The sequence below is a fragment of the Setaria viridis genome, chromosome 2 (genome assembly GCF_005286985.2).
Source record: "Setaria viridis chromosome 2, Setaria_viridis_v4.0, whole genome shotgun sequence".
NCBI lineage: Eukaryota > Viridiplantae > Streptophyta > Magnoliopsida > Poales > Poaceae > Setaria > Setaria viridis.
In genome coordinates, this window is record NC_048264.2 from 30,912,488 (window position 1) to 30,937,125 (window position 24,638).

The following is a 24,638-nucleotide window of genomic DNA, read 5'->3' on the forward strand; positions in this document are numbered from 1 at the left end:
TTTGGTATTCGAAAGTGAGTTGTTTATAGTAATGCCATTAGCCCATGGACCACGACAATGGCCAGAAGTGCCTTCATCGACTCAAAGCAACTGGTTAAACAGTGCCATATATCAGCTTGATTGCTGATCAACTTGGCTGCAGCATCTATCGGCTTCCTGAAATTATCTACAGGCTTTGAACCGGCTGTGGCCAATGCATAGATTTGTTATTCCTGAAATTAGCTGCATAGCTTTGAACCTTCAACTTCGTTGCTTGTCATGTGTATTAGGTATTCTAATCATTATAACGAAGAAAATGCTGGTCCACCCCAATTTGGGCGCGGCAAGGCCGCGCCAGTCTTTCGATATCCGAATGAAAACATCAACGAAAATCTTCCGAGTGATGATTAGAAATCCTGTTTTTCTTGAGGGAGAATTCCAATTTTGTTTTTTATGTCCCAAAGCCGTGCACGAGCCCAAAATCAATCAGCCTCACAGGCCCAGCCCAGACCACCCCACACGAGCACACGGCAACGGCCCGCAACGCCCACACAGTCCCTCCCCAGTCCCCACTCCCAAGCAGAAACACAAACACCACTGGCGTCAGAGCTCTGCTGCCGCCGCTCCCGACTTGCCCCTCGCCGATGCCACCGCTCTCCCTCCTCGCCGACGCCGCAGCCGCAGCCGCAGCTGCCGCCCCCAACCCACGCCCTTTGGTGCTTCCTCCCTCTCTTCTGGCGCACGCGGCGGCATACCCGCGACCCGCGACCTAACCCTAGAGGCCGGCCACCGCCCGCCAAGAATGCCGAGCAGCTTAGAGGGAGGTCAGGCGCAGGAACAGGAGAACAAGGTCAGTAAATAGATACTGTTCCTAGTATCGTGCAATGATTCAGCTTAGTTCGTTCGCCAATTCCGAAAATCGATTTCCCCCCACTGAATGGAATTTAGGCGAACCTAAAAAAGTAAGTGGATTAAATGGATTGATGCGCGGCCTGACGAGCAGCACGATCTGCAGATCACCTTGGGCACATACTCGGAGGGAGACATCGCCGGTGGCTGCCGGGGCAGCGGGACGGACCGCATCTGCGGCCTCCCGGACAACCTCCTCCACAGCATCGTGCTCCGACTCCCGGGCACCGCCGACGCCGCGCGCACCAGCGTCCTCGCCCGTAGCTGGCGTGGCGTCTGGGCCCAACTCCCCGAGCTCATGTTCCCTCCATACGCTCTGACTCGCTGGAGCGGCTCGAGATCACTAGTCAATTCCAGGGCTGTCTTCAGATTGCAACCCCGGAGCTTCAAACATTTTGTACACTCTCTGTGTCTGACTTTCACATTGCTGCACCAAAACTCTCAGAGGTCTACTGGAATTCCAGCATTTTCTTTGTCTACGACCCAAGCTGCCATCATTTTACAGAGTCCGGGCACCATCTTCAGTGGCTGGTGATAGCAGTAAACTACGGGGGGTTGCTGCTGATGCAGCGTTTTGACAACGTCAAAGAGTTAGAGCAGAACGTCCATATAAACAGGTGTGCGTGTGCCTATGCGTTTTTTTTAAAAAAAACTCCTATTTTCGATAAAAGAGAATTCTTTGGTGATGCCTATTCTTGTGTGGTTTTTGCAGGGCATAAAACAGTACAAGAGATTTTTGGAGGACACAAATAAACTTGCAAGCTGTGAGGTGTTGGTGGTGAGATTGGAAACAGAGCATGGCTGTAAGCCAACCATGCTACGTCTTCTCAGGAAATGTGCTGGGTTAAGAAAGATTGTGGTGGAATTAGGTTATCGTATGGTACGTGCATCTAATTAATCCATTTTCATTTCGGGCCATATGCTCTATAATGTTTCTTAGACCAATATCAAATAAGTTAGTAACACCATACGATTATGCAAATCTGAAGACTGTTCATCAATTAAGGGCTTGACTTTTACTTCTAGAAGAGATAATACTGTGCAACTGCGTGCATCACTCTTGAAGCATATGCGATTAAAAAAATAAAAATGTTAAACTGACAATGTACCTCTTGTATACGTGCTCCTACTGTATAGGCTTAGATCCTAGTTTGTGACCGAGCACTAGTTTGTTAGCCGTCGGTGCTTCTTGTACATGTATTTAACCATCTCCGCTCATGAATGAAAGTGTGTTGGATCAAACTCTTCTCTTTCGCATTCTCTAGTTCTACAAAAAAAATTAAATTGTCCATTCACAAATCCAAGCTCCATGATAGAGGTGGAGTCATGGAGTGCCTCTTGTCATAAATTGTGTTTTTATTCTTATTTTCAGGATGATTATGATTATCCGTGCAAGTCTGGGTCGTGCTGCCCATGCAGTTGTCTAGAGAATCGTATGACAAACCACATTGTGTTGGATTCAATAGAAGAAGTAGAAATAAGAGACTATGGAAGAGCAGCTGACAAAGTAGAACTTGTGAGGCTGTTTGCCACACTTAGTGCTAGGTGCAAGAAAAGGGTGTCCATCACTGTATCAGAAAGGTGCGAGGATATGCATGAGAAGATTCGCAGCATTTGTCCTCCAAACGACAAAGTTGAAATTGTTGTACGATCAACATAAGCTGGGACTTAGCTAGCTTTGGAGCGTGAGGCGATCCATATTCTAAAATGTAAACCCTATGCAAACTAGGTTTGAGCTTAGCTTAACTGGCCCAGACATACGTTAAGAGTTTGTGCAGCATTGATGTGATCAGTGTCCTCAGTTTGTCTAAAGTCCAAAATGCTTGAATCGAATCACCAAGTAGAAGGCACATACCATTTAAATAACTTAGAAGTTTAACAGTTGAGCCCTCTTATGTATCGAGTATCGACCAAGGGTAAAAGACAACATGCTGCAATTTATCGCAAAATGCTTGTCAATTATGTATATCAGGATGTTTCAAATCCATATGCTGTTCCAATGGCTGTGGGTATTTGCCATAGGCTGGAGAGCCATTTGGATATCACTACAAGTACCATTATAAGGAGAATTGTTGCTAACCGTGAAGCGTAACAGGTAACTAATGTGATCCTCCCCCCTTATATTACGCTTCTGGGTTCTGGCTATGGGTCTTCTGTATGCATGTAGACAGTAGTAAAGTACATATTTCAAGTACATACATGTTATTTGATTTTGTCCTGTTCATATCAATAATGTGCATATGAGAGCTATTGTTTACTGGTTTTAAAAGTGCTGATGCATTATTGCCTGAGTAAAGCTTCTTGCATGTGTACATTAAATACTGTCTGTTTCCCTGGGACCAATGACCGATCCTCCCCCCTTATATTACGCTTGGCAACATGTTCTTTGATGTGTGGTTGTGGTTTTCATTTATTCTGGTCCATGGGTCTGGTTGCTTTACATTCATTTTTTGCTTTTTGCAGAAATGGAACGAGAAGGAAGCCAGTGAGAAGAAGTACTTCGGCAGTAAAAAGCTCTGTCTATTGGGGTGGGGTTGGGGGGTGGGGGGGGGGGGGGGGGGGGGGGGGGGGTAAGTTATGACTGGCCATTCGAACTTTGATGAAGATGTTGCCTAGATCATTTGAGATTCCAAGCTTTCTTCACAGAGGCAGCAGATCCAGAGTTTTACCTTCTCTTCAGCATGTTTGATGTTTTGCTAACATAGCTTAGGGTAGGGAGCATCACGTGCATCATCCAGCCTATTGTTTCCCTATATATGCGCCTTTGAATTGTCTGTCGTTTCAGACTGAGTTCCATTTGAGCTCTATAGGTTCCAGAATTGTGCGGTGCAGTATGAATCTTAGCCTGATAAACTGTGCACTGCTGATCCTCACTGAGTTCCCATCTGAACCGCGTGCGCATCTTATGGCAGTCCTTTTCTTGCAAACCCGGTTGAGTTCCGTTGTGTTGCTGGAGGACTGAATGAACATGGACTGTCTGCTGTCGGCGATAGCAACCGTGGCTGATGGTACACCTGGGAGGGATAGCTGGATGAACCGAACGTGGGTTGGTGGCACGTTGGGGTCTTCTGATGATACGATATGGATCTGCGAGCAACTGAATTTGACAAGCGGTTGCCGCCAAGCTGCTGGGCCTGGGCTCCTGCCCGTTGTCGCGGATGGAAAGGGATGTGCTACCTGTGATCTGCATTGAGACCAGCCGGGGGCACACACATCTGGATGCTGGGCCTGCTCGTGCTTGGTGTCTTGCGAGCAACCTCTACTGTAATCTGCCACACTGATTGATCTGCTGGCCAACATTGGTTTCGCTTTGATTCTGGATTAGGACACCTGTCCCCAGTTTCTCGGTGTTGTCCATCTGACTCACATGAATGCATGACAAGGGGCTGGGGTTGCAGCTGTGGTGGCAGTACAATACTGGTAGTGGCCTTTGTGAGCACGCGTGAGCTGATAGACTCGAGTGCTTGCTCTGTTTGGGAAATCATTTGCGTCTTTCACGGCCACACGGGAAAGATGAGAAGTTGCAGAAGGAAGAAAGAGAGAACTGTTCTCCGGTCATCAGCAGTTTTGCACCATCCTTTCGATGTGCCTTTCCCTGACCATACACGTATCGGAAAGCAAATACTTTTATCTTTCTTTCTCATGTGCTGTCTATCCAACGGTGCATCGATCGATTTCTTTTGTCTACGAATGAAGAAGGCCACGAGCTTGTTAGTAATGGCGCGGTAATGGGCAGAGGAGAAGGGGAGAGATTTTCGCCGATGGAATTGATGGTGCCGACATTTCAGGGTGTTGCTCCTGTGGGACAAGACGAAGATCCGGCTGTTGCATCTTCCAACGAGCAGACCAGCTCTGACGCGCGACCGATCCTCTCACATGGTGCTCAGGTCAGGCCAGTGGGATTATCCGGGCCTTGTTTCTTCCATCGTGGGGGCCTGGAATTAATGAAATCCTGAATTATGTGCTCATGCATGTTTTGTGCCTTTCCTTGCAACTTGTTGCTTCCCCTTTTCTCTCTTCGTGGAACCCATGCCTGCATGCATGTAGATCTTGCGGAAGTGTAGCATATATAATTCCTCCACTCATTTTTATAAGCCGTAGTTTGGCTGTCAAAATCGGAGTATAACTGTAAACAAAATCATAATCATTGGAGATGCTTTTATATAAGTACAATCATAATCATAATCAAACTATGCCTTTTGAAATAAAAATGAACGGAGTAAGGATGTTGTTTGGTAGGAGATACTACCTCGGAACCTAATGCATTTGTTTTGTTTGAGATATGGATAAGCACAACTTCGATGAACTCCTTCCTCACAAACCCTTCGACCATATTGGGTCTAATCGAGATTGAGAAAGCTGGTGGAACATTATTCCAAAGGACGCTACCAACAATTCTACCTAGTCGACAAGTGCTGAGGACATAAAGCCGTTAGTGCCACCGAAGAAGACGAAATCACCAAAGAAGGGTAGTAGCTAGCTAGGGGACCAAAACTAACAAGCCTATACAACCATCACTGGCTCACTGCCACTGCCGAAGCGGTCCTCGCCACCGGAGCTCTAAATTTTCAAAATGCACATTTGTGAATTTACTAGAAACAAAATTTATTTACACTCAAGTTTGTTAGAGTTCCAAAACCCTTTTTCTAGATTATTTGCCCAAAACGTGTTTTAAGGAAGCTAATTTTCATAGAACCGAGTATCAAAATGAACAAACCCCAGATCAATCAATGGCTCCCTCACCTCGATGGATCCTTGCATGTGATTGCTTATGCGTCAGTCCTCAGTAGGACTGACACTGAATTGAAGAAGGGAAAAAAGAAAAGAAAAGAAAAGAAAAGAAAAGAAGGAGAGCAGGTCAGCCTTTGTCCTGTAGCTGGAGCGTGCACCTGAAAAATAGCAGGAAATCTAAAAAGCCTCCGGTGGAGTGAACTAACAAACCTACAGTTAGTTAACAATGATATCACCAGCAGGCTGCCATATATGTAGCTAAGTAATTAACGCATCCCGAGGAGTCTTAAAACTTGTAACCATGTGCGTGCACGTACGACGATCTTGCAGGCGTAAATCATATGTACAAGTATAGTGCTTCGTCGCAAGAGGACAAGCGCGTTGCACGTATCATGCCCGTCTCCCTACTACAAGTTGACATCTAGCGTCCATGCAACGAACGCCACGCATCTAGGGATGATTGATCAACTGAATAACGATAAACTCTACCTGCACACCTCAAGATAATCAGCCATGTACGCTAATGACGTGACGAGGTGATTAATTTGCACATGATGCGTGGCCCGAATGATGGGCATGGGGCTCTCTGAAACCGAAACCCTTGCAGGCCCGAGCCGAGCACTGCAGGCGCACGTTCTCCCCAACTGTCACTGCGGTGCAGGCATTTGTTTGCCTGCCCATGCCGCCTCCTTTCCTTCCCTTTCTTCATCGCCAACGAACTTTGCTAGCTCTTGCCACCACGCTGCGGCAGCAGTGTCATTATATTGCGGTAAGTACTGCTTGATGTGCTGTGCATTAAGCAGCTGGCAGTTATAGGCCACCAACGAACATGGTTACCTTTACATGGATCCCAAGCATCATTTAACAACCTAGTTGGCCCCTGTTTGGTTACTTCAGTTCATGAACTAAAGTTTAGTTCATGGACTAAACTTTACTCCCTACTCTGTTTGGATCCAGGAACTAAAGTCTATTAATGCAGATGAACAAAGAGGATATTATCCCTAATCAATTGGAGGGTTCGGGACAGGTGGGAATGACAATAAATGAGGAGTAGCGGTGTCTTCCAAGGCTTTTAGTCCATTTTAGTCCATCCCTTGACTAGAGGACTAAAGGGTTTAGTCCATATTTTAGTCCACATGTTTAGTACTTTAGGGACTAAAAAGTGCTAAAACGGATGGACTAAAGTTTAGTACATGATAACCAAACAGTTTTGATAAAGGTGATATTGTGCCTTAGCTGCAGCTTGGCTAAAAAAAAAAGAGTTGATCGCTTGAAAAGAAAACAAAGCGGTTGACAGATGCTAATAACTGTATTCTGCAGGGCCTGCCTGCAGGCTGCAACTGCAAGGCATGCAGCAGCAGCAGCTTTGTTCGTGGTGATGGTGCGTTAGCTTTTGCTAACTCCAAGGTACAAGATCTTCGTCCGCTGCGAGTGTATCTCGCCGCTCCTTTTCCTCCACGCCCCGCCACATGCAGCTCTGCCTCCATCATGGCCACGGACCTCCGTCGTGCCCCCCAAAGCATCACGGATTCACAGGCAGCGCAAACGCTTTGCCACTTGGCTTGGGGCTCCGGCCGGCTCTCCTCCGGGCGTCTCCAAGATAGCGTTGAACGGTGAAGAGCAAAGTTCGCACAACTCCTGATACTCTTCTCTCTCACTGCATGAGCTTCGAGGTGTCCTCTTTGGACTAATTTACTTTTCTTTCTCTTTACCGCAAGTAGCACTCGGCCTGCTGTGTGCTGGCGGCTGGCTGCTGCTTTGGCTCCAGTTGATGCAGCTGCTGCTGCTGTTGCTGGCAGGCAATCAGGCTGGGACATGCAGCTACGCCGGCCGGAACCACCCGTGCACAATTGCACATGCATGCATGGGCAGATCGCCAGCGCCATCCATCGTTTTCTGCCCGCTCGTGGTCCTTCCCCCCTGTGCTTGTGCAGTTCATTTCTCTCGATGGATGGAGGGCGTGTTTCTCGGCGCTTTTGCCCATCTCATTTCCCATACCATGCATAGATATCTGCAGGCACCACCTCTGCTTCATTCTTTCTTTCTGAATAGTATAATTATGTTCTGATTTCATTCTAAACAAAACAAATTGGTGATGGAACTGTGGCTCTAGTGACAATCGCCCTCGCGGTTCATGGTTGGTTTCCTCTACTCCTTTTCCATTCCATTTATGTCGGAGACAAGTGATTAATTGGTTGAAACTTCACATCATGGCCTGATGGCCCAGCAGCTTTCTATCACCAAAAAGGGAGACATGGAGATGAAATATCCTCCGGAGCATCCTCAAATAAACTGTTCGGTTTTATTTAATTTTCTCTTGTTTGAATTGTACCTTTTTTTTTTGAAAAGGTCTCTGCATGCTGTTCATGGCATCGAAGCTAGCTAGCTGTGGTGTTTGTCCGTCCCTGCAAAGCTTTTTATCCCAAGGAGAAATGTGACAGAAAAGACAATGCAACTAACTTTTTTATTCAAAATAACAATAATGATTCATTTCAGGACAACATCATATCTATAAAATACTCCGCTCCTGAGTTTTTTTCCCTCTTTCTCTCTCAGGCCGAAAAAGATAACTTCGATTTGGTCCCTGTTAACACGTGGAAATGTCGAAGAAAAAATCATACAACAAGAGGAATCAACGGGAAGTGGTGGATCCCTCTGCTCATGTTCATAGTACCTTGTTGTACTACTTGGTAGGGCTGAAACAAATCTCCGAAATGTCTAGTAAGCCAACTATTACAGACCCTGTATCTACAATCTATGGAGCCGTTGGTAACAGAGGAGAATTACAGGACTCATGAGTTTTTTTTGTTAACCCGCAGTAAATCATCCATTGTCCTCTTTATCTGTAGCAAAAATGGTAATAATTTTTTAAAATGGTAATAAAACTGATCAATATATTATAAAAATTCCATGATCAATATATTATAGTAGCGGGAAACTAATGGACCACCACGAAGCACACCACTGTAACATATTCTAACATATTTATATGTCAATTTTTACTCACATTTTTTTCTTTGCCTTTTCAATTTCGTTGCTACCCCACCACCAGCTTTATCTATTCATTCAGTACACACGCAATTCCAACTTTACCATGGATGGACTAATTACTAACTCTAGTTTGTCCCAACATTTTTGGCTTTTGCTTCACCATTATTGTCCCTTTATCTCGTGTTCGTATTTTGCTACATGTAATATACGAGAGCTACATACAAGGAAGATGTAAGAATAATGAGAAACTTTTCCAAAAAAAAACACCCCAATAACCAAACCATATCTTGCATAGTAAAGGTAAGCACGAACAGATGAAGCAAACATACAAATATGAGGAGACCATAAGAGGGGCCTGAAAAATAAATTCCAAAATAGGAGTAAAGCATCTTGATGTAGAAGAGGACTAGAAAAAGGGGTGAATTATTCTTTTTCTAAGAATTTGCATATGCTATATAAAAATGATTTGTCAAGCGCTCGCGCCATACTTAGATTTTTCTAAACTTTAAATATGAGTTCATAGTCGTTGGATGGACATTAAATGACTTAGATTATTGCTGCCAATCTTTTTGTTTCGACCATTTTAATACGTGCTCGGCGTGACTCTCCTTCCTCCGGTTGCATCACCTCCTACCATCTTTACTTTAAACCTCATCGTCCACCACCATTCATTCCGCCTTCTTGCCTCACCATCTCTAACCACCGCGCTTAGGGGCGGATCTAGGGGATGCAGGTGGCTCCAGCACCCTACAGCTAATGTGTCAATAGAGATTAAGGAGATAGTAAGGGAGAAAAAAATGGAGATGAAGAAGAACAATGAGAGATGGAGGGGGAAGAACATGCATCCGCCACTAACCGTGCTTCAAGCTTCCTGATTCCTAACTACTCCGTCTTTTAAGCTATAAGCTTTGGCAAGATTGGAAAAAAAATCTAAAGTGAAGCCAACTTCTAAATATCCATGGTTAAAAGAACTATTTCTTCAACTTATATTTTGAACTAACCAAAGTCAAATAAAACGAGATAGTATTTGTGAACTAGAAATAGATGAATGATTATAGAAAATCTATATCTGAAATCCAATGGAGTCATACGAGGTAGTGTTTAGTACTTTAGTTGGTTGTACGAATCCATCCATGTAATCTGACATAGTCGCCGTGTTTGGTCGATTGCATATTTGCATCGAAGAACCAATCGGTCCTGGATGGCCACGTACACAGATTCCGGGGAATATTCGTTTCACAGGCTGAACCGCACCGTGCTGCAAAAATCACCGAACGGACACCGTCAGGAGTTCAGGACGAGTCGAACGCATTTCTTCACCGCCCGACGCCCTCCTCCCGTTTCTGTTCTTCTTTCATCATCTCCCGCAGTCTCGCTCGCTCACCTCCCGAGTCCCGACCCCCTCCTCCTGTTTCGCTCCTCGCCCCGCCGCTCGACCCGCGCCTCCATCGCTGGATCTGCCTCGAGCCATCACCGGTGAAGAGCAGGCACCAGGTATGCCTGGGCCCCTTCCCTTCATCTTGTGGTTGCAACGCCATCACATGACCTGATGGAAATGCTTGTCTTGTTTTTTGGTCTAGCGCAGGAAAGGGGGTTTCGATTTTCCTTGCAGTTTGTGCCTTGGATTCGTTCTCTTCCTCAAGCAAAGGATCCTAGAGTCCTCTTCGTGTATGTGAGCTGATATTACAACTTGCAGATCTAGCTCTCATGTGATTGTTGCAAAAATTGGACTGTGTTAATTCTTGCAAACCCACCCCTCTTCCCCACATTTGCCTTTTGTCTACCGAGGTTGAGCACACTCTCTCCCACAAGCCACACTCACACGCCTCACAACTCATCCACCCGCAGCGCTACCCGTCGTCTATCTGGTGTCATCTCCGAGTCAGAGGAGGAGACGGATGGCATGAAGCAACCTGCCAAGAATGAAAGCCTGGGTTACCCCCGGCACAAGTAGAAGAACACCAGCAACTGAGCCACAGGGAGGAAGGGAAGGAAGAGGGGGAGATGGGCAACTGCGGCACGCGAGAGGAGAATGCCGTCGTCGCTGCGCATGCTCAAGGTATACTTTCATGCTTGGCCTCGGATTTCTTGGGGACTCTTGTCGGTGGTACTTTGGATCTCAGGTGGCACTTCGGATTGCATCAAAATTTGCTTGGTGGATTATTTCTCGGTTCTGGGTTCTCTTGGTTGGTTGGCTCGCTGCAGATTGCCAAAAAATGATTAATTTCCTTCCTTCCTTCCTTCTCTCTTTTGTTGTGATGGCTTTTGGTTCATCAGTATTCTCATAATGACTGATTTTGTTGCAAAATTCTATTTTTCTGGGGTCCATTCCAGCAGCATGCAAATGTGGTTTTAGTTAGAATCTCAGGTCAGTTTTTGCTCAAATGCTTCCTTATAATACTTCAGTGGAGCTTTTGATGAATTTTTCTGTTGATTTTCCCCCTTGGAGACGAAACCAGTCTTAGGACTCTGGTTTTACTGCTTTTGCTCAGGTTTTTATCTTCTTTGATTGAAGACTTGTTTGATTCTTCTCGTCACAGTTCTAGGTTGCTGATCTGTGATCTCTTGTCTGCTGCATCTTCTGTTCTAGTTGCCCAGCTGAATGCTCTTGTTCTTCCTCGTTTTCTTGATTTTGTATAAAATTGAAGGCCACTTCCCCAGCTGAATGTTTCAATTTCTGTGCCCTCCTCCCCACTATTGACTTTCAATTTCGCATGGATACAAAAATTACTTTCCTCTAAGTTGAATAAACATAATCTGCTCTAGTTGCCACTTGCATTTTCTAAAGTAATTTGAGGTTTTATAATTTACATGCAACTGTTTAGTAGATCTGGTCCCCTGACCTGTTTACCCTTGCTGTAATCAATTTGCGCATGCAAATATCTTAATCATTTTTTCCTGCTTACAAGTACAGTATGAGCTATTATTTTAGGAAAAAAGTCATTTAATGGATGGTAGCATTTGGCAACTCATTCATTTCCACCTGTTCTTACATTACATCAATAATCACCAAGTAGAAAATTGGTATTTCAGCATGAGTAGCTAGCTTTTATTCAATCATGTTTGCTAATGCTGATGATTCTACTTGAATCCTTGAATCATTTTTTTTCTTAATATATTCGTGACCTGTACACAAAGCAGAGTGTGAGAATCTTCTCTAGTGGATAGCTTTTGATACTTTTATCTTATACGCTGAGAAATCCTTGTGACTTCAATTAATCAGTTCTGTAGATACGTGGTGGGCAATAGTACTTCATTTTCCTTCATTTTTGGTCGTCGAGGACTTAAATTAACTTCTTGAATATTACCATGTTTGCAGTTCAGCAGCTCCACTTGTTACAACATCCTGCCAAGAACGCCATTGCCGATAGGAAGCACACCCGCACCTCATCAGATTTAAGTGATCCTTCAACACCTAGGAAAATTGAAGATGCCAAGAACATTTCCATATACAATGATGTGATTGCCTTTACATTGTTTGAGCTCGAGACAATCACAAAGAGCTTCCGTGCTGATTATGTTCTTGGTGAAGGAGGATTTGGGACTGTTTACAAGGGTTACATAGATGAGAATGTCAGGGTTGGGCTGAAGTCACTGCCTGTTGCAGTCAAGGTGCTCAACAAAGATGGGCATCAAGGGCACAGAGAATGGCTTGTGAGTAGCCAAGTTCAATACTTTTCATGCTTGAAAATTTAGAAACATAATATGTTACTTGCATGCTCAGAATAAGCAACATTATCGAGCAAAGAAACCAGATGCATTAAGATGGAAATCCATAAGCAATTGTGATTTTTTTAATGGTTAAGCAAGTGTGAATGGCTGCTAGTAAAATGCTATCGGCGTGCTTTTGCACACGGGATTTGATAGCTATCATGCTTATTTATGCCTAGAAAATTATTACTTAAGTATTATATTTTGCTCAAAAGGATATTGAAAAGGTTTATCCATCTTTGTTTTTCTTTGGTCAGACTGAGGTTAACTTCCTGGGACAATTAAGGCATCCAAATTTGGTGAAGTTGATTGGATATTGCTGTGAAGATGACCACCGGCTTCTTGTCTACGAGTTCATGTTTCGAGGAAGTCTAGAAAATCACTTATTCCGAAGTAAGCCTTCTACTCATGTTTGTCAGATTGTGAATGATATCATAACTGAGTTTCTGTGATGCCACTTTTTACATACTATTTTCTGTTTTCTTGAATGCCATCCACTGATCACAACACCTTGAACTGATAAAAGATACAAATGATAAGATACATTTCTCATTTTCATAACTATTGTTGGTATGATCTAACTTCTCTACCCAGCAGATGGTTTGGCATATTTTATTTACCTATTAACAACTGATTCATTTACCTTTGGAGATTCCTTTTTACATGATATTTCAAAATTTTGCGAAATAACTATTGAGCATCCAACTCTTGAACTTTGTGATGACTCGACATCTTGGATGATTACTTGCTCGGTAAACTGTTTGTTCTGCTTGATTACAGGTGGTACCTAGCTGGCTACCATCTATTTCTGGCTCATGTATAGACCCTTTTAGGCAACTTCCCGATTTGACCTTATGACTTCTTTTTATTTCTTGATGCGCAAATGCAATTATTTTAAACATTATCTGCCGGAAGATATAAAAACAATAATCCATTTCACATGACGCACTACCACACCTTCGTGTTAAGTTCTTCTGCATATGTTGATTTTTCCCATGCTCCTTTAATTATGGACTATAGTTGTTACTTGCTACATTTCTTGATGCTTTATACAAATTGGCACTGTCCCCAACAAAAGGAGAAATTACTGAATGCTTTGTACTGCTAGCATGTATGATATGTAATGCCAGTACACTATTTTCCACTGCTAGCATGTACGATATGTAATGCCAGTACACTGAATGCTTTCACTGCTAGCATGAATGAACTTTTATCTGGGAGGAAGGAAATTTTTACTGATCACAATATACTGTTTTTCATATTTTCAGAGACAGCTATGCCATTACCCTGGGGTACTAGGATGTCAATCGCATTGGGAGCTGCTAAAGGGCTTGCCTGCCTCCACAACGCTCAAAGGCCTGTCATCTACAGAGATTTTAAGACCTCAAATATTCTGCTGGACTCTGTTGAGTGTTAAATCAGCTCATTCTTTCTTCTTCATTTTCAGTTCTATGCATATTATCCATTGGGAATACATATGTTGACATATCTTTTTTGTTTCCATTGCCACAGGATTATACAGCTAAACTGTCTGATTTTGGCCTGGCAAAAGCTGGCCCTGAAGGTGATGAGACTCATGTATCAACACGGGTGATGGGAACCTATGGTTATGCTGCCCCTGAATATGTCATGACTGGTACTTTCCTCCTTGTTTCTCTAAGCTTCGTAATTGCATTCTTTAGAAAATATAATGTGACTGTTCGGATATGAACTTCTCCATGTCATATTTCCAGACACAAAACTACCGTTCCTACTCCATTATCTGAGATCACATATATTACCATTTCCTGCTTCTTTCAGTGTCTGAATATTATTTTGCAGCAAAAATGTAGTCTCGTTATTCATAATGCATGATCTGATATCACATATAGATTGTTTACTGCTTGTTTCTGCATTTGTAGAGCAAAGTATGACCAAACCCAACACATGTATGTAGTATTCGTCTGTCTTTGTGTATCTTTCTCATGTATATACCTGATGGGCAGGTCACTTGACTGCTAGAAGTGATGTCTACAGCTTTGGTGTTGTCCTCCTGGAGCTCTTGACAGGGCGAAAGTCAATTGACAAGTCACGGCCCAGCAGGGAGCAGAGTCTGGTTGACTGGGCCCTCCCCAAGCTCAATGACAAGAGGAGGCTTCTCCAAATAATTGACCCGAAACTGGAGGGGCAGTATTCGGTCAGAGCTGCTCACAAAGCCTGCAGCCTTGCATTCTACTGCTTGAGCCACAACCCCAAGGCAAGGCCACTTATGAGTGATGTCGTCGAAACCCTAGAGCCATTGCAGGGCAGCGGTGGAAGCGATGGATCCGGTCAATCTTCCGGCCTACCTGACTATAGAGCTCGTCGCAGGCTAACCGGGAACAGCGTCCACTTTAGGGCCATCCCAAACCCCAAGTGCTCCCCTGTTGTCCCAGCATGCAGAGTGAGGTAATGGTGATGCTTGAATTTCTGCTGGAATAGGTTCAGTTGTATATTGCGAGGTCTAAACCGCGGGTGGTGTGGGTGCATGTGTGCACTTGTTCTGTGGTGCTGTCACTGCTGTGTGCGTTTGGGGTCTTTTTGTTTTTCGGGTTTTGGCCAGCGTTTTGATGTGTAAATTTGATCCGCATACTGCTGCTTGTAAGGCCCTCTAATTTTCACAGTGGTCTTCCTTGACTGAGCGAGCCCTGCCGAAACAGGCGGGTTCAGGATTAACCCTAGAAATGAAAGGCTGAACGAAGAGAGGTTGGATGGTTGATATGGCATATGGTGGTGCTGTCCATATTTGTGGAATCAATTCGTATTGAATTTCTTGACAACTTTCTCTTGTTTGGTGTCTCGCCACAGGGAAGAACTTGTTTTGTTATATCTGAATTGTAGTCGTATGACTTCTCTACGCATTGTGCAATTGTGTAAGATTCATAGTTGTGGCTGCCTGCGATCTGGATGGCTGCCGATCAGTGTAACTGTTTTTCAGGCTGCACCAGTTTGCAGACACAGTTACGTTTTCAAGCATGGGACTGGGAACCCATCTCAAGCAGGAAGAAGTGGCCCAATTCTGTTTAGATGCCTCACAGCAGTAAGTTCTTACTGTCGCACACGCTGCTGCCGAATTGCTGATACCGTGATCGATCGAGAACATGCAGAGACAGATCCTCTGCAGTTCGAACTCTGTACTGGAGGGCACCTCACCTCCGCTTCAGGATGGCAGTGCAAGAGGCAACGGACGCGGTCACCATTGGCGTCCGCCTCCAAGGCTCCAACTAGACTACTAAACGCGGTGGCTCTGACCTTGGCCGGCGACAGGTGTGAAGGTTTGGCGCGGAGGCATGGCGAGGGAACACTCAAGTCAGCGCGTGCATCCAATGCTCAGGCCATGAGATGAGGCAATAAGGGAACACTCAAGTCTAATTAATGTCTTGTAAAATCCTGCACACACACCGTAGCGCACTTACTCACCCCATTTCAGACACATGCCAACAAATGCACGTAGTACAGGGATTTCAAGCCCCCGCATACAGCATTGCGGGCAGCTTGGGCTCGACAATGGCCTCGAGCGGGACCTTGCGTGGAAGCGTGAGCTGGTAGGTCTCCTCCATGCACAGATTCTCCTCAGTCATCCCATCCGAGAGCCTACACGCGAAGCCGTGCAGCAGGTTGGCGAGGCTCAGCGTGACCTCCCTCAGCCGAGGGTGTACGCCGGGCACATCCGCCAGCCTAACCCGAACGGCAGCATCTTGAACTTGAAGTCCGTCTCCTCCGCCGCTGCAGCGGCCTTGCTCCCGGCGAACCGCTCCGGCCTGAACTCCTCGGCCGCGTCCCACAGGGCAGGGTCTCGGCCGATGGCCCAGGCGTTCACGAGCGCCGTCGTGCCGGCGGGGATGTCGTAGCCGCCCACCGACACGTCCTCGCGGGCCAGGCGCGGCACCAGCATCGGCGCGGCCGGGTGCGCGCAGGGTCTCCTTGATGATGCAGTCGATGTAGGGGAGGTGCGGGAGGTCGCTCTCCCTGACCAGGCGGTCGCGGCGGACGACACGGTCCAGCTCCGTGGTTGCCTTGGTTAGGAGCTCGGGGTTCTTGAGGAGCTCCGAGACAGCCCACTCGATGGTCATCCAGGACGTATCCGTGCCTCCGATGATCAGGTCCTGAACCCCAAAACAGAGATGCATTTCTCAGTTCTCACAATTAAACAACCATGCATGTCTCGAACTAGTTAAAATGGGAAGGGAATTATGGGATCACCTGTGTGAGAGCCTTAACATTGTCCCTCCTGAGCGGCACCTCAAGGTCAGGGTCATGGGCCAGCTGCAGTAGCACGTCCACCATATCCCTTGCCACGAACCTCTCACCCTCGAGCCGCCGCCGCTCGTTGTGCTCGTCGAGGACGCGCTCGAGAAACCGACCAAACTGTCTGCTCATCTTCTTCGTCCTCCGAACGATACTCCTCAGGTCCAGCCAATCCAGCCACGACACATAATCGCCAATATTTTTAGTGAGCGTGACTTAGCACGTTTTTCATCAACAAGAAAATAGCTTACAGACACAATCTCAATGAAGTCAAACAGAGCTTGACTAGCACGAGAGCACAAAGGATTAAAGAAAGAGAAACACTGAAAAAACACACAAACAACCACCACACGACTCAAAGCAACAAACAGGAAGCATAATCAAACCCACAAACCTAGACACAACCACTCTCCTGAATCTGCCAAAAGATACAACCTTGTCAAGGACTCTAAAGGTCTAAGAATCGCAATGGTGGCAAAACATCCACCCAGACATTAGGATCACGGCAACAAATCATCCGCCCAAACATAACAGCGGTGGCAAAGCATCCACCCAACCAGTACAACCATGACGGCAAAGCATCCGCCAGAAGCAACCAACGACAGCGGCAAAGTATCCGCCAGAGAAGAGGGGGTGGCAAAACATCCGTCAGGCAACGATGACCTAAGCAACCCGAGCGAGGTGGATGAATGGAAGCGAAGGCAGGCGCAGAAGAAGACACTTCCTAAGGAGAGCATACGACCACCACGAGGACCCTGACCGGTCGGAGACGACTGGGGGAGGCGTTCAACAACGATCCCTGAAGTGACGGCAGCAAGAACCCGCAGAGCTTCCAAGACAATGCCTCAAGGGAGGGGGCGATGCCACTGGTGCCGTCATCGTCCGACCAACACAGTCAAGGCTTTCACCTGGAACCTCACCGGAGGGGAGGGAAAAGGGGAATGAATGATGCCTTCAAGAAGGGAAGCGGCGCCCGGGGGCGTCGCCGTCATTGACCTGCAAGCAGGCACAAGGCTTTCACCTACACCCTGTTCCCTCCCCAGACCACCGCCACCAGGAGCGCGGGGACTGCCGGGTGCTAAGGAGCTAAAGAATGCCGCTACAAACACAACCTGGGATAGCCAGTTGGCCGGTCCCTTGCCGGCGGAAGATGGCGCAACCACCAGAGAGGGGTTAGGGGGAGGGGCGGCCACCCAACCGATCACGCGGCAGCGGCGCACGGAGCCCCGCCCCCGACGTACCCGACAGCCGGGGAGACAGCGACCACCCTTGCCGCCCGCCCACCGGTAGCGGAAGGGGCGGCAAGGGAAGGGACACAAATTCGACTGTCGGGGAGGCAGCAACCTCCCGGCCGTGGTCCCCTGTCCTCCGGTCGGCGGAAGGGGCGGTACGCGGCAGTCATCGTCAGGAAAGGGACCCTCAAGCTAAGGATGTGTAGATCCGAGCTTAGGGAGGTGGATCTGCCACTGGCGGCCGACGGCCGGTGGTGGACCCAGGCAACCGGCGGTGCCTAGGGTTTGCAGAGTGAAAGTGGAGAGGGAGAGAGGAAGAGGGAAGGGGAGGGAGAGAGCGTGACGTGAGGGTCGGCTTCGGCACCGCTGTTGGCTGCCGCCGCCGGAGTCAGGTGGGTGGGGTTGGTGTGGGGGACGGCGCGGCCGAGAGGCGGATGGGTTCTCGCAGAGCGTTTGCATAAGAGTTGTGCCATAATCGCCAATATTAAACGCGCTGTTAAGCGCGAAGAACTCGTCGATGAGCTCCCTGAACTCGGCAGGCGTCGCCGCCGGCGGCATGCCGCCCCCTCCGCGGCGGCGTCCTCCGCCTCCACGTACTTCTTGCCCAGAACCATGCGCGAGATCACGCCGAGCGCCGCCATCTGCAGGTGTCCCTTGAGCCGCACCACGCTCCCTGACGCCCCGCGCAGGTCTCGCAGCAGCGCACGGACCTCCTCGTCACGGATGTACTCGAGCGACTCGACCCACTTGGCGCTGAAGAGCTCGGCGGTGCAGATCCTGCGGGCCTGGCGCAAGTACGCGCCGTAGGGGGCCCACAGGATGTCAGAGTAGTCGTACGTGGTGTGCTTGCCGACGGCGAACCTCGGGCGGTCAGCGAATGCCGCGTCGTGGGTCTTGAGGAAGAACTTGGCCATCTCCGCGGACGAGCCGACGACGACGGGCATGGAGCCGAACCAGAGCTGCACGAGCGGCCCATAGCGCCTGGAGAGCTCGCGGGTGGTGCGGCAGCTCGCCCACCAGGTTGAGGTTGCCGATGACCGGCCATGGCCTGGGGCGCGGTGGGAGGTTGTAGGTGCGGCGGCCGCGGGATTGGATGATGGTTTTGAGGAAGAGCGCGGTGATGACAACAAGCACGGCGGCGACGAACGCAGCCCATGGCGATAACTCCATTGAAGATGTGTACGCTTGCTTACGGCGTGGATCTACGAGGTATTAGCTACACACTTCTGCTTCTGGAAAGAAAACAGCGGAACAGAATAGAGGTCAGTGCGATCGTATAACCTGTGGGTCGACTTTGTTGAAGGATGAAGGCTGCTGGGCATGCGATAGCGGTTTGTTTTAATTAAGGAAATTATCCGGTTTTAACATTCACAATTGAATGTAAAATTATCCGATTTTAACATTCACAATTGAATGTCTACGTTCACAAAGAACAAATCCGTCACTCGTCCGGAGGTACATGAGTACTTAGACTTCATGCCTCAACACGATGATCAAAGAAAAATAAGAAAGCAAGCCACTAAGAAAGAAAGCTAAAAAACTAAGTTTCAAACTTCTTCTATGCTCTTACTCCCATCTAGTATGGGCCTTGTGCAGCAATTAATCCTTTCCATCTATCATTTTCTTAGAAACTTTAGAAGTTAGGATGATCCTGCTCAATGGCCAACTGTTTCTTGTTGTTTTCTTGTTGCGTAGAAACTGTACTCAGTCAATCTCTACTATGCACACTAGCAGTACACCGAAACCGCCATCCCACCAAGCTGAACCGGTACCGCCATCCCAAGGACTCTTAAACGACACTCAAGAGGAAAGCGACACCAAGACGCTGCTGCCGCCCGAACCTGCTTCGGTTCTTCGGTTTTTACCTAGAAAAAGTCCTTGGGTCAAGGTCCTCACCGCAACGCCTTCAACAAGGGGCACGATACATCGTGGCACCGTCGTCACCGGCACCGGTCATAGCTTTGTCCTGAGGACCTCAACACCCTGACAACCACCAAACTTTGATGGCTGCTGCCAAAGTCGGCCGCCCGCCATCGCCGCCCTCCATCTGCCACCCTCCGTTTGCCGCCACGCTCGCTTGTTGTCGCCACGAGCCGCGTTCGAGCGGATCCATCGCGAGCTCCCCACGGTGGCGGTCATCGGAGGCTAAGACGCCCTCCCCCGAGCTTAGCCCAGGAGAGGTAGGCTCACCGCCGCGGGCTGGGCAACCGAAAGGTTCGGCTCACTTAGTCACTTGGAAATTGGAATCCTCACTCTCAGATAAATTTGGCAACGGATCGGATGAACACTTACCGTCATGTGTGAGCGTGACTGCAATTTGGTTTGGTTCTACAGGCACGGTGTAGCGGGAGGTTACGATCTTGACTCGCCCGTTCTTCTACAGGGATGCTGTAGCGAGAGATCGCCATCTTCACAATCTGCTAAACTGATCCCTGTTTGTAGAATAAGAATAAGAATAGCAATGGCTTTGTATGCTAGCTATCTGTCTTATCTTCCAAGTTGTATATGGTGGAAACTGGAAAGTGATTTTGATCGGACTCGAAGATAATGACAGGATATTTTTTTCTGCCTGTTTGAAGAGAGAGAAAAAAGATCTTTTCTGAAATTTGCAGGCCCATTACTCGTTTACATTTTTTTTAATCGAGGGCTCTCCCCCATTTCCATTACTGATAACGGAAATATCAGATTATCGGGTACAGATAGAAAGAGGTAGAAGTGCAGAAGAGAGTACACCTAGGTTACCTATCCTGATTCAGGCAAGCGCCCAAGGATTGGGAGTTTGATAAGTACAAGTTTTCCACGTTCAGTGGCCATTACAGATCAAATCTTCGTTAAAGGTATTCATGGCAAAAGCACATCTTGCTGGATCATCAGACCTCCTCTTCCGGTTCTTCGTCTTCGGTAGGGGTCTCGTCATTAGATGGCATCCGTCTTGGCAGTTCACTCCTCTGATTGGCCATCACTTGACATGCTACCGACAGCAGCACCCCGATGCTTTCCTTCAGCTTGTCCTGGAAATCCGACTTGTACAGCACTGTCCAGAAGTCATTAACGAGCAGGCATAACATATTATTTCAGCTGGATGGTTTATTCGTTTGTTTTAAAAGCATGCCTTATTTCTTGTTTTCCACATTGCCCAGCAAATAGCCGCTAGTCCAAACGGGAAGGTTTCCTGCCCATTTGGTATTTAGCAACCCAGCTCCAATACCGATTCAGATTGGATGGAATGTCATTGGCCCCAATGCATTGGGCCACTATTCCCCACACCACTCTCGCTACCGGCCGGGAACAGATGATTTAAATTTTAAGGCTCACCACAGAATTGACAGAAAGGGTCACCCTGCCATTTCCTTCGCATCATATTGTCTTTGTTGAGTATGGCACCATTTTCCATCAGCCATAGGAAGATCTTAAATTTATATGGGACCTTAGCTTTCCATATTCTCGAGGTTCCCCAGAATCGCTAATGGTCAGGTGATCATAAGCCGTTCTGACGACTCTGATTTTCATATGTTTCCCCCATTTCCACCGATTTTCATCTTGGTCTGCGGTTAGATTGTTGTTTAGCACCGTGTTGCTTAGTGACTGCCATTGATCAAACAGAAAGGAAAGGAGGGCAACCACCCATAACTCGTTCACATGTCAAATTATCTTTCTCCTCAACAGCTGACAGGTCGTTCAAACACGGGCTACAGCCTACAGCCTGCTGGATCACTGTCAGTGTGCTTGGTGTGATCAGGTTTGCGAAACTACAGTACATCATATCTCTTTCTTCCCTGCAGCTTAAGTACGGTGGTATGGTACTCGGTGTTAGTGAGCAGCGGCTTAGGCAACCTCACCCCTGAGACAACAGTGGAGATTACACAAGATGCGTACGGAAGATTTTGAATTTCTTTCTTTTATCCTAGTTGTTTTCTTTTGTACATTAGAGTTACTGATGTCTTGGCTACATGTGCTTGGAACATGTGCCTAATGTGATAGCGCGGTAGCTACTTCTGTAATAACTTTGATCTTATGCATCCTCGAAAAAGGATATCTGAAGCCGGGATGTATCTTCCATTATCTTAAAAAAAGCATCTCTAATGATGTCCAACACGTATTTCTGATAACTAATTTTGGGAACAAAAGTGAAAAAACAATATTTCAATCTTATTCCCAACTTTTTCGCGTGTCCGATGCCGTCTCCATCCGGAGCCAAATTGCCCACCCCCTCATGCTCCCAATCCTAAGGAAAAAAGGTCGAGGAAAAAAAATCCCACACGGATCCTAAATTTATTTATTTATTCCTACGTGCATAGTAACTCGTGAGTTGGATGTGTCGCTCTTTGATACAGCACTGTGATACTACTGGATGGGAGTGCTTCATTAAATAACATTCAATCATGTCAGTCAATAATTCTACCAACTTTACCAAATGAATGTTCAGTGTAATATCATGCTATTACTACCTCCATGTTAATTAATTCTCATGAGAAGCACTAGAAAAAAAGATAAGCCATAGAAGTTTTCACTGATCTTACTATTGGTGCCTTTAATTCTCATGAGATACGATAAAAATCTCAAAGGAAACACATTGGATTTATTTTGCTTTGACTCAATCATTGGTGGTGACAACAGTCATTGTACCTATTTAATTTCCTTCCAAGTTACCACCAGTGCTATTATTCTTTCTTAGGCCATCGCAAACAGCTTAAGCTAGCTGCTGACTTTGAGCCAGAAGAGAGAGATAATAAACAGGGCAGCTTCGATTGAGCCAACTGACTTGCTGTGAGAGAGTTGAGCTTGGGAAATGTGCGAGCTAGGCACGGAAGGAAGCGCTAACCGCTTTATTTTTGCACTGTTCATCGATTAAAAAACTCGATGAGCTATCTCCACGTTACCCATTGGAGACACCCTTATAAGTTATAAGAACTCACCACTACATTCACCGCATGCCAAAGCATGCTTATACTTACAGATATTAATCATCTGTTATCTATGATCTATGTACGGCTATATGGGATCGATGACAGCCTCCAGAGGGATCTTACGCGGCATCGCGAGTAGGAAGGTCTCCTCCATGCTCAGCTGCTCCACTGTCGTGCCGTCCGGGAGCCTCCATGTAAAGCAGCGCAGAAGGTTGGCGATGCTCAGAAGGATCACCTTCGGTGCCAGGCTGAGCCTAGGGCACATCCGCTGGCCGGACCCGAACGGCAGCAACTCAAAGTCTTGCCCCTTCACGTCGACCTCGCTTCCGATGAACTGTGCCGGGCAGAACTCCTCGGGCGCGTCCCATAGCGCAGGATCACGGCCAATAGACCACACATTGACGAACACGGTGGTGCCGGCGGGGATGTCGTAGCCGTCCACGGAGGGGTCCTCGCGGGCAAGGTGGGGCGCCAGCACCGGCGCAACCGGGTGCAAACGCAAGGTCTCTTTGAGGACAGCCTCCATGTAGGGGAGGTGGGGGAAGTCTCTCTCCGTGACTAGGCATTCGCGGCCAACGACGCGGTCTAGCTCCTCCGTGGCCTTGGCTAACGACTTAGGGTTCTTGAGGAGCTCTGAGATGGCCCACTAGATGGTCATAGTGGTAGTATCTGAGCCTCCAAGGATCATGTCCTGCACCATAACAGAGTTGCACACTGGGAAAAATTAAATGGACATCTCTGGTAAAATCTATATGTTGCATCATAGAATATCTTTTTCAATTGACACGTCGTGCATGAGAGCTAAACAACATGGTCAACTGATCATTAGAAAAAAATATCCTAGTACGAATCACCTGTGTGAGGGCCTTAACATTGTCCCTGCTGAGCTGGGCCTCAAGGTTAGGGTCATCGGCCAGCTGCAACAGCACGTCCACCATGTCTCTTACCACGAACCCCTCTCCCTCGAGCCGTCGCCGCTGGTTGTGCTCGTCCAGGATATGGTTCAGAAACTGGTCAAACATACTGCTCGCCCTCTTCATCCTCCCGACGTACCCCTGCAGGTCCAGCCAGTCCAGCCACGGTACAAAATCACCAATGTTAAAAACACCATTTCAGCGCGAACAACTCATCCACCATCTCCCTGAATTCTGCCGGCGTCAACACCGGCGGCGAACCATCCTCGGCGGCCGCCTCCTCTTGGATGTACTTCTTGCCGAGAACCATGCGGGATATCACGCCGAGCGTCATCATCTGCAGGTAGCCCCTGAGCCGCACGACGCGCCCGGTCCCGGACGCCGCGCGCAGGTCGCGCAGCATCCCGCGCACCTCCTCGTCGCGGATGTACTCGAACGACTCGAGCCGCCTGGCGCTGAAGAGCTCCATGGCGCAGATCCTACGCGCCTGGCGCAGGTACGCGCCGTACTGGGACCACATGATGTCGGAGGAGTCGTACGCGGTGTACTTGCCGATCGAGAGCGTCGGGCGGTCGGAGAACGCCGCGTCGTTGGTCTTGAGGAAGAACCTGGCCATCTCGGCGGACGAGCCGACGACGACGGGCATCGACCCGAACCGGAGCTGCATGAGGTGGCCGTAGAGCTTGGAGAGCTCGTGGATGGAGCGGTGCGGTAGCTCACCTATGAGGTTGAGGTTGCCAATGATCGGCCATGGCTGGAGGCCCAGTGGGAGGTTGTAGGCGCAGCGCCCGCGGGAAACTATGGTTTTGAGGAAGACCGCGGTGATTAGCACGACGCTGAGGAGGAACGCGGCCCATGGTGGGAGCGCCATGAATATGTGTAGTCTTGCTTCAAGGGTTTAAGGGGCGCTAATGTAAGTGATCATGGGTTGATCTTGGCTTCGAGTGTAAAGTAAACCTCTCCTTGAGTCAATTAATTGAATCAATAAATATAAAATA

The 24,638-nt window shown here is 47.6% G+C and overlaps 1 protein-coding gene, 1 long non-coding RNA gene and 2 pseudogenes across 3 annotated transcripts; 2 read left to right on the top strand and 2 right to left on the bottom strand.

The window, feature by feature from the left end:
* Positions 1 to 539: 539 nt before the first annotated feature.
* On the top strand, positions 540 to 3,422 carry LOC117843662 (uncharacterized). Its single transcript, XR_004637799.2, has 5 exons — positions 540 to 829; positions 995 to 1,505; positions 1,601 to 1,768; positions 2,261 to 2,983; positions 3,352 to 3,422. It is a non-coding gene; the product is annotated as an uncharacterized lncRNA (long non-coding RNA).
* A 6,477-nt stretch (positions 3,423 to 9,899) lies between these two features.
* Positions 9,900 to 15,065, top strand: LOC117843661 (probable serine/threonine-protein kinase PBL8). Of its 2 annotated transcripts, none has more exons than XM_034724320.2 (8): positions 9,900 to 10,104; positions 10,191 to 10,278; positions 10,459 to 10,669; positions 11,930 to 12,264; positions 12,579 to 12,714; positions 13,590 to 13,726; positions 13,834 to 13,957; positions 14,307 to 15,065. In XM_034724320.2, exons 3-8 carry the CDS (start codon positions 10,615 to 10,617, stop codon positions 14,750 to 14,752), a joined length of 1,233 nt encoding a protein of 410 aa, XP_034580211.1. In that variant the 5' UTR covers positions 9,900 to 10,104; positions 10,191 to 10,278; positions 10,459 to 10,614; the 3' UTR covers positions 14,753 to 15,065. The 2 variants fall into 2 exon arrangements, with proteins under 2 accessions (XP_034580211.1, XP_034580210.1); XM_034724319.2 differs by having other exon boundaries at positions 10,196 to 10,278.
* Positions 15,066 to 15,690: 625 nt separating this feature from the next.
* LOC117842876 (trimethyltridecatetraene synthase-like) lies at positions 15,691 to 19,720 on the bottom strand (annotated as a pseudogene).
* A 2,857-nt stretch (positions 19,721 to 22,577) lies between these two features.
* LOC117845810 (trimethyltridecatetraene synthase-like) lies at positions 22,578 to 24,511 on the bottom strand (annotated as a pseudogene).
* Positions 24,512 to 24,638: the final 127 nt, after the last annotated feature.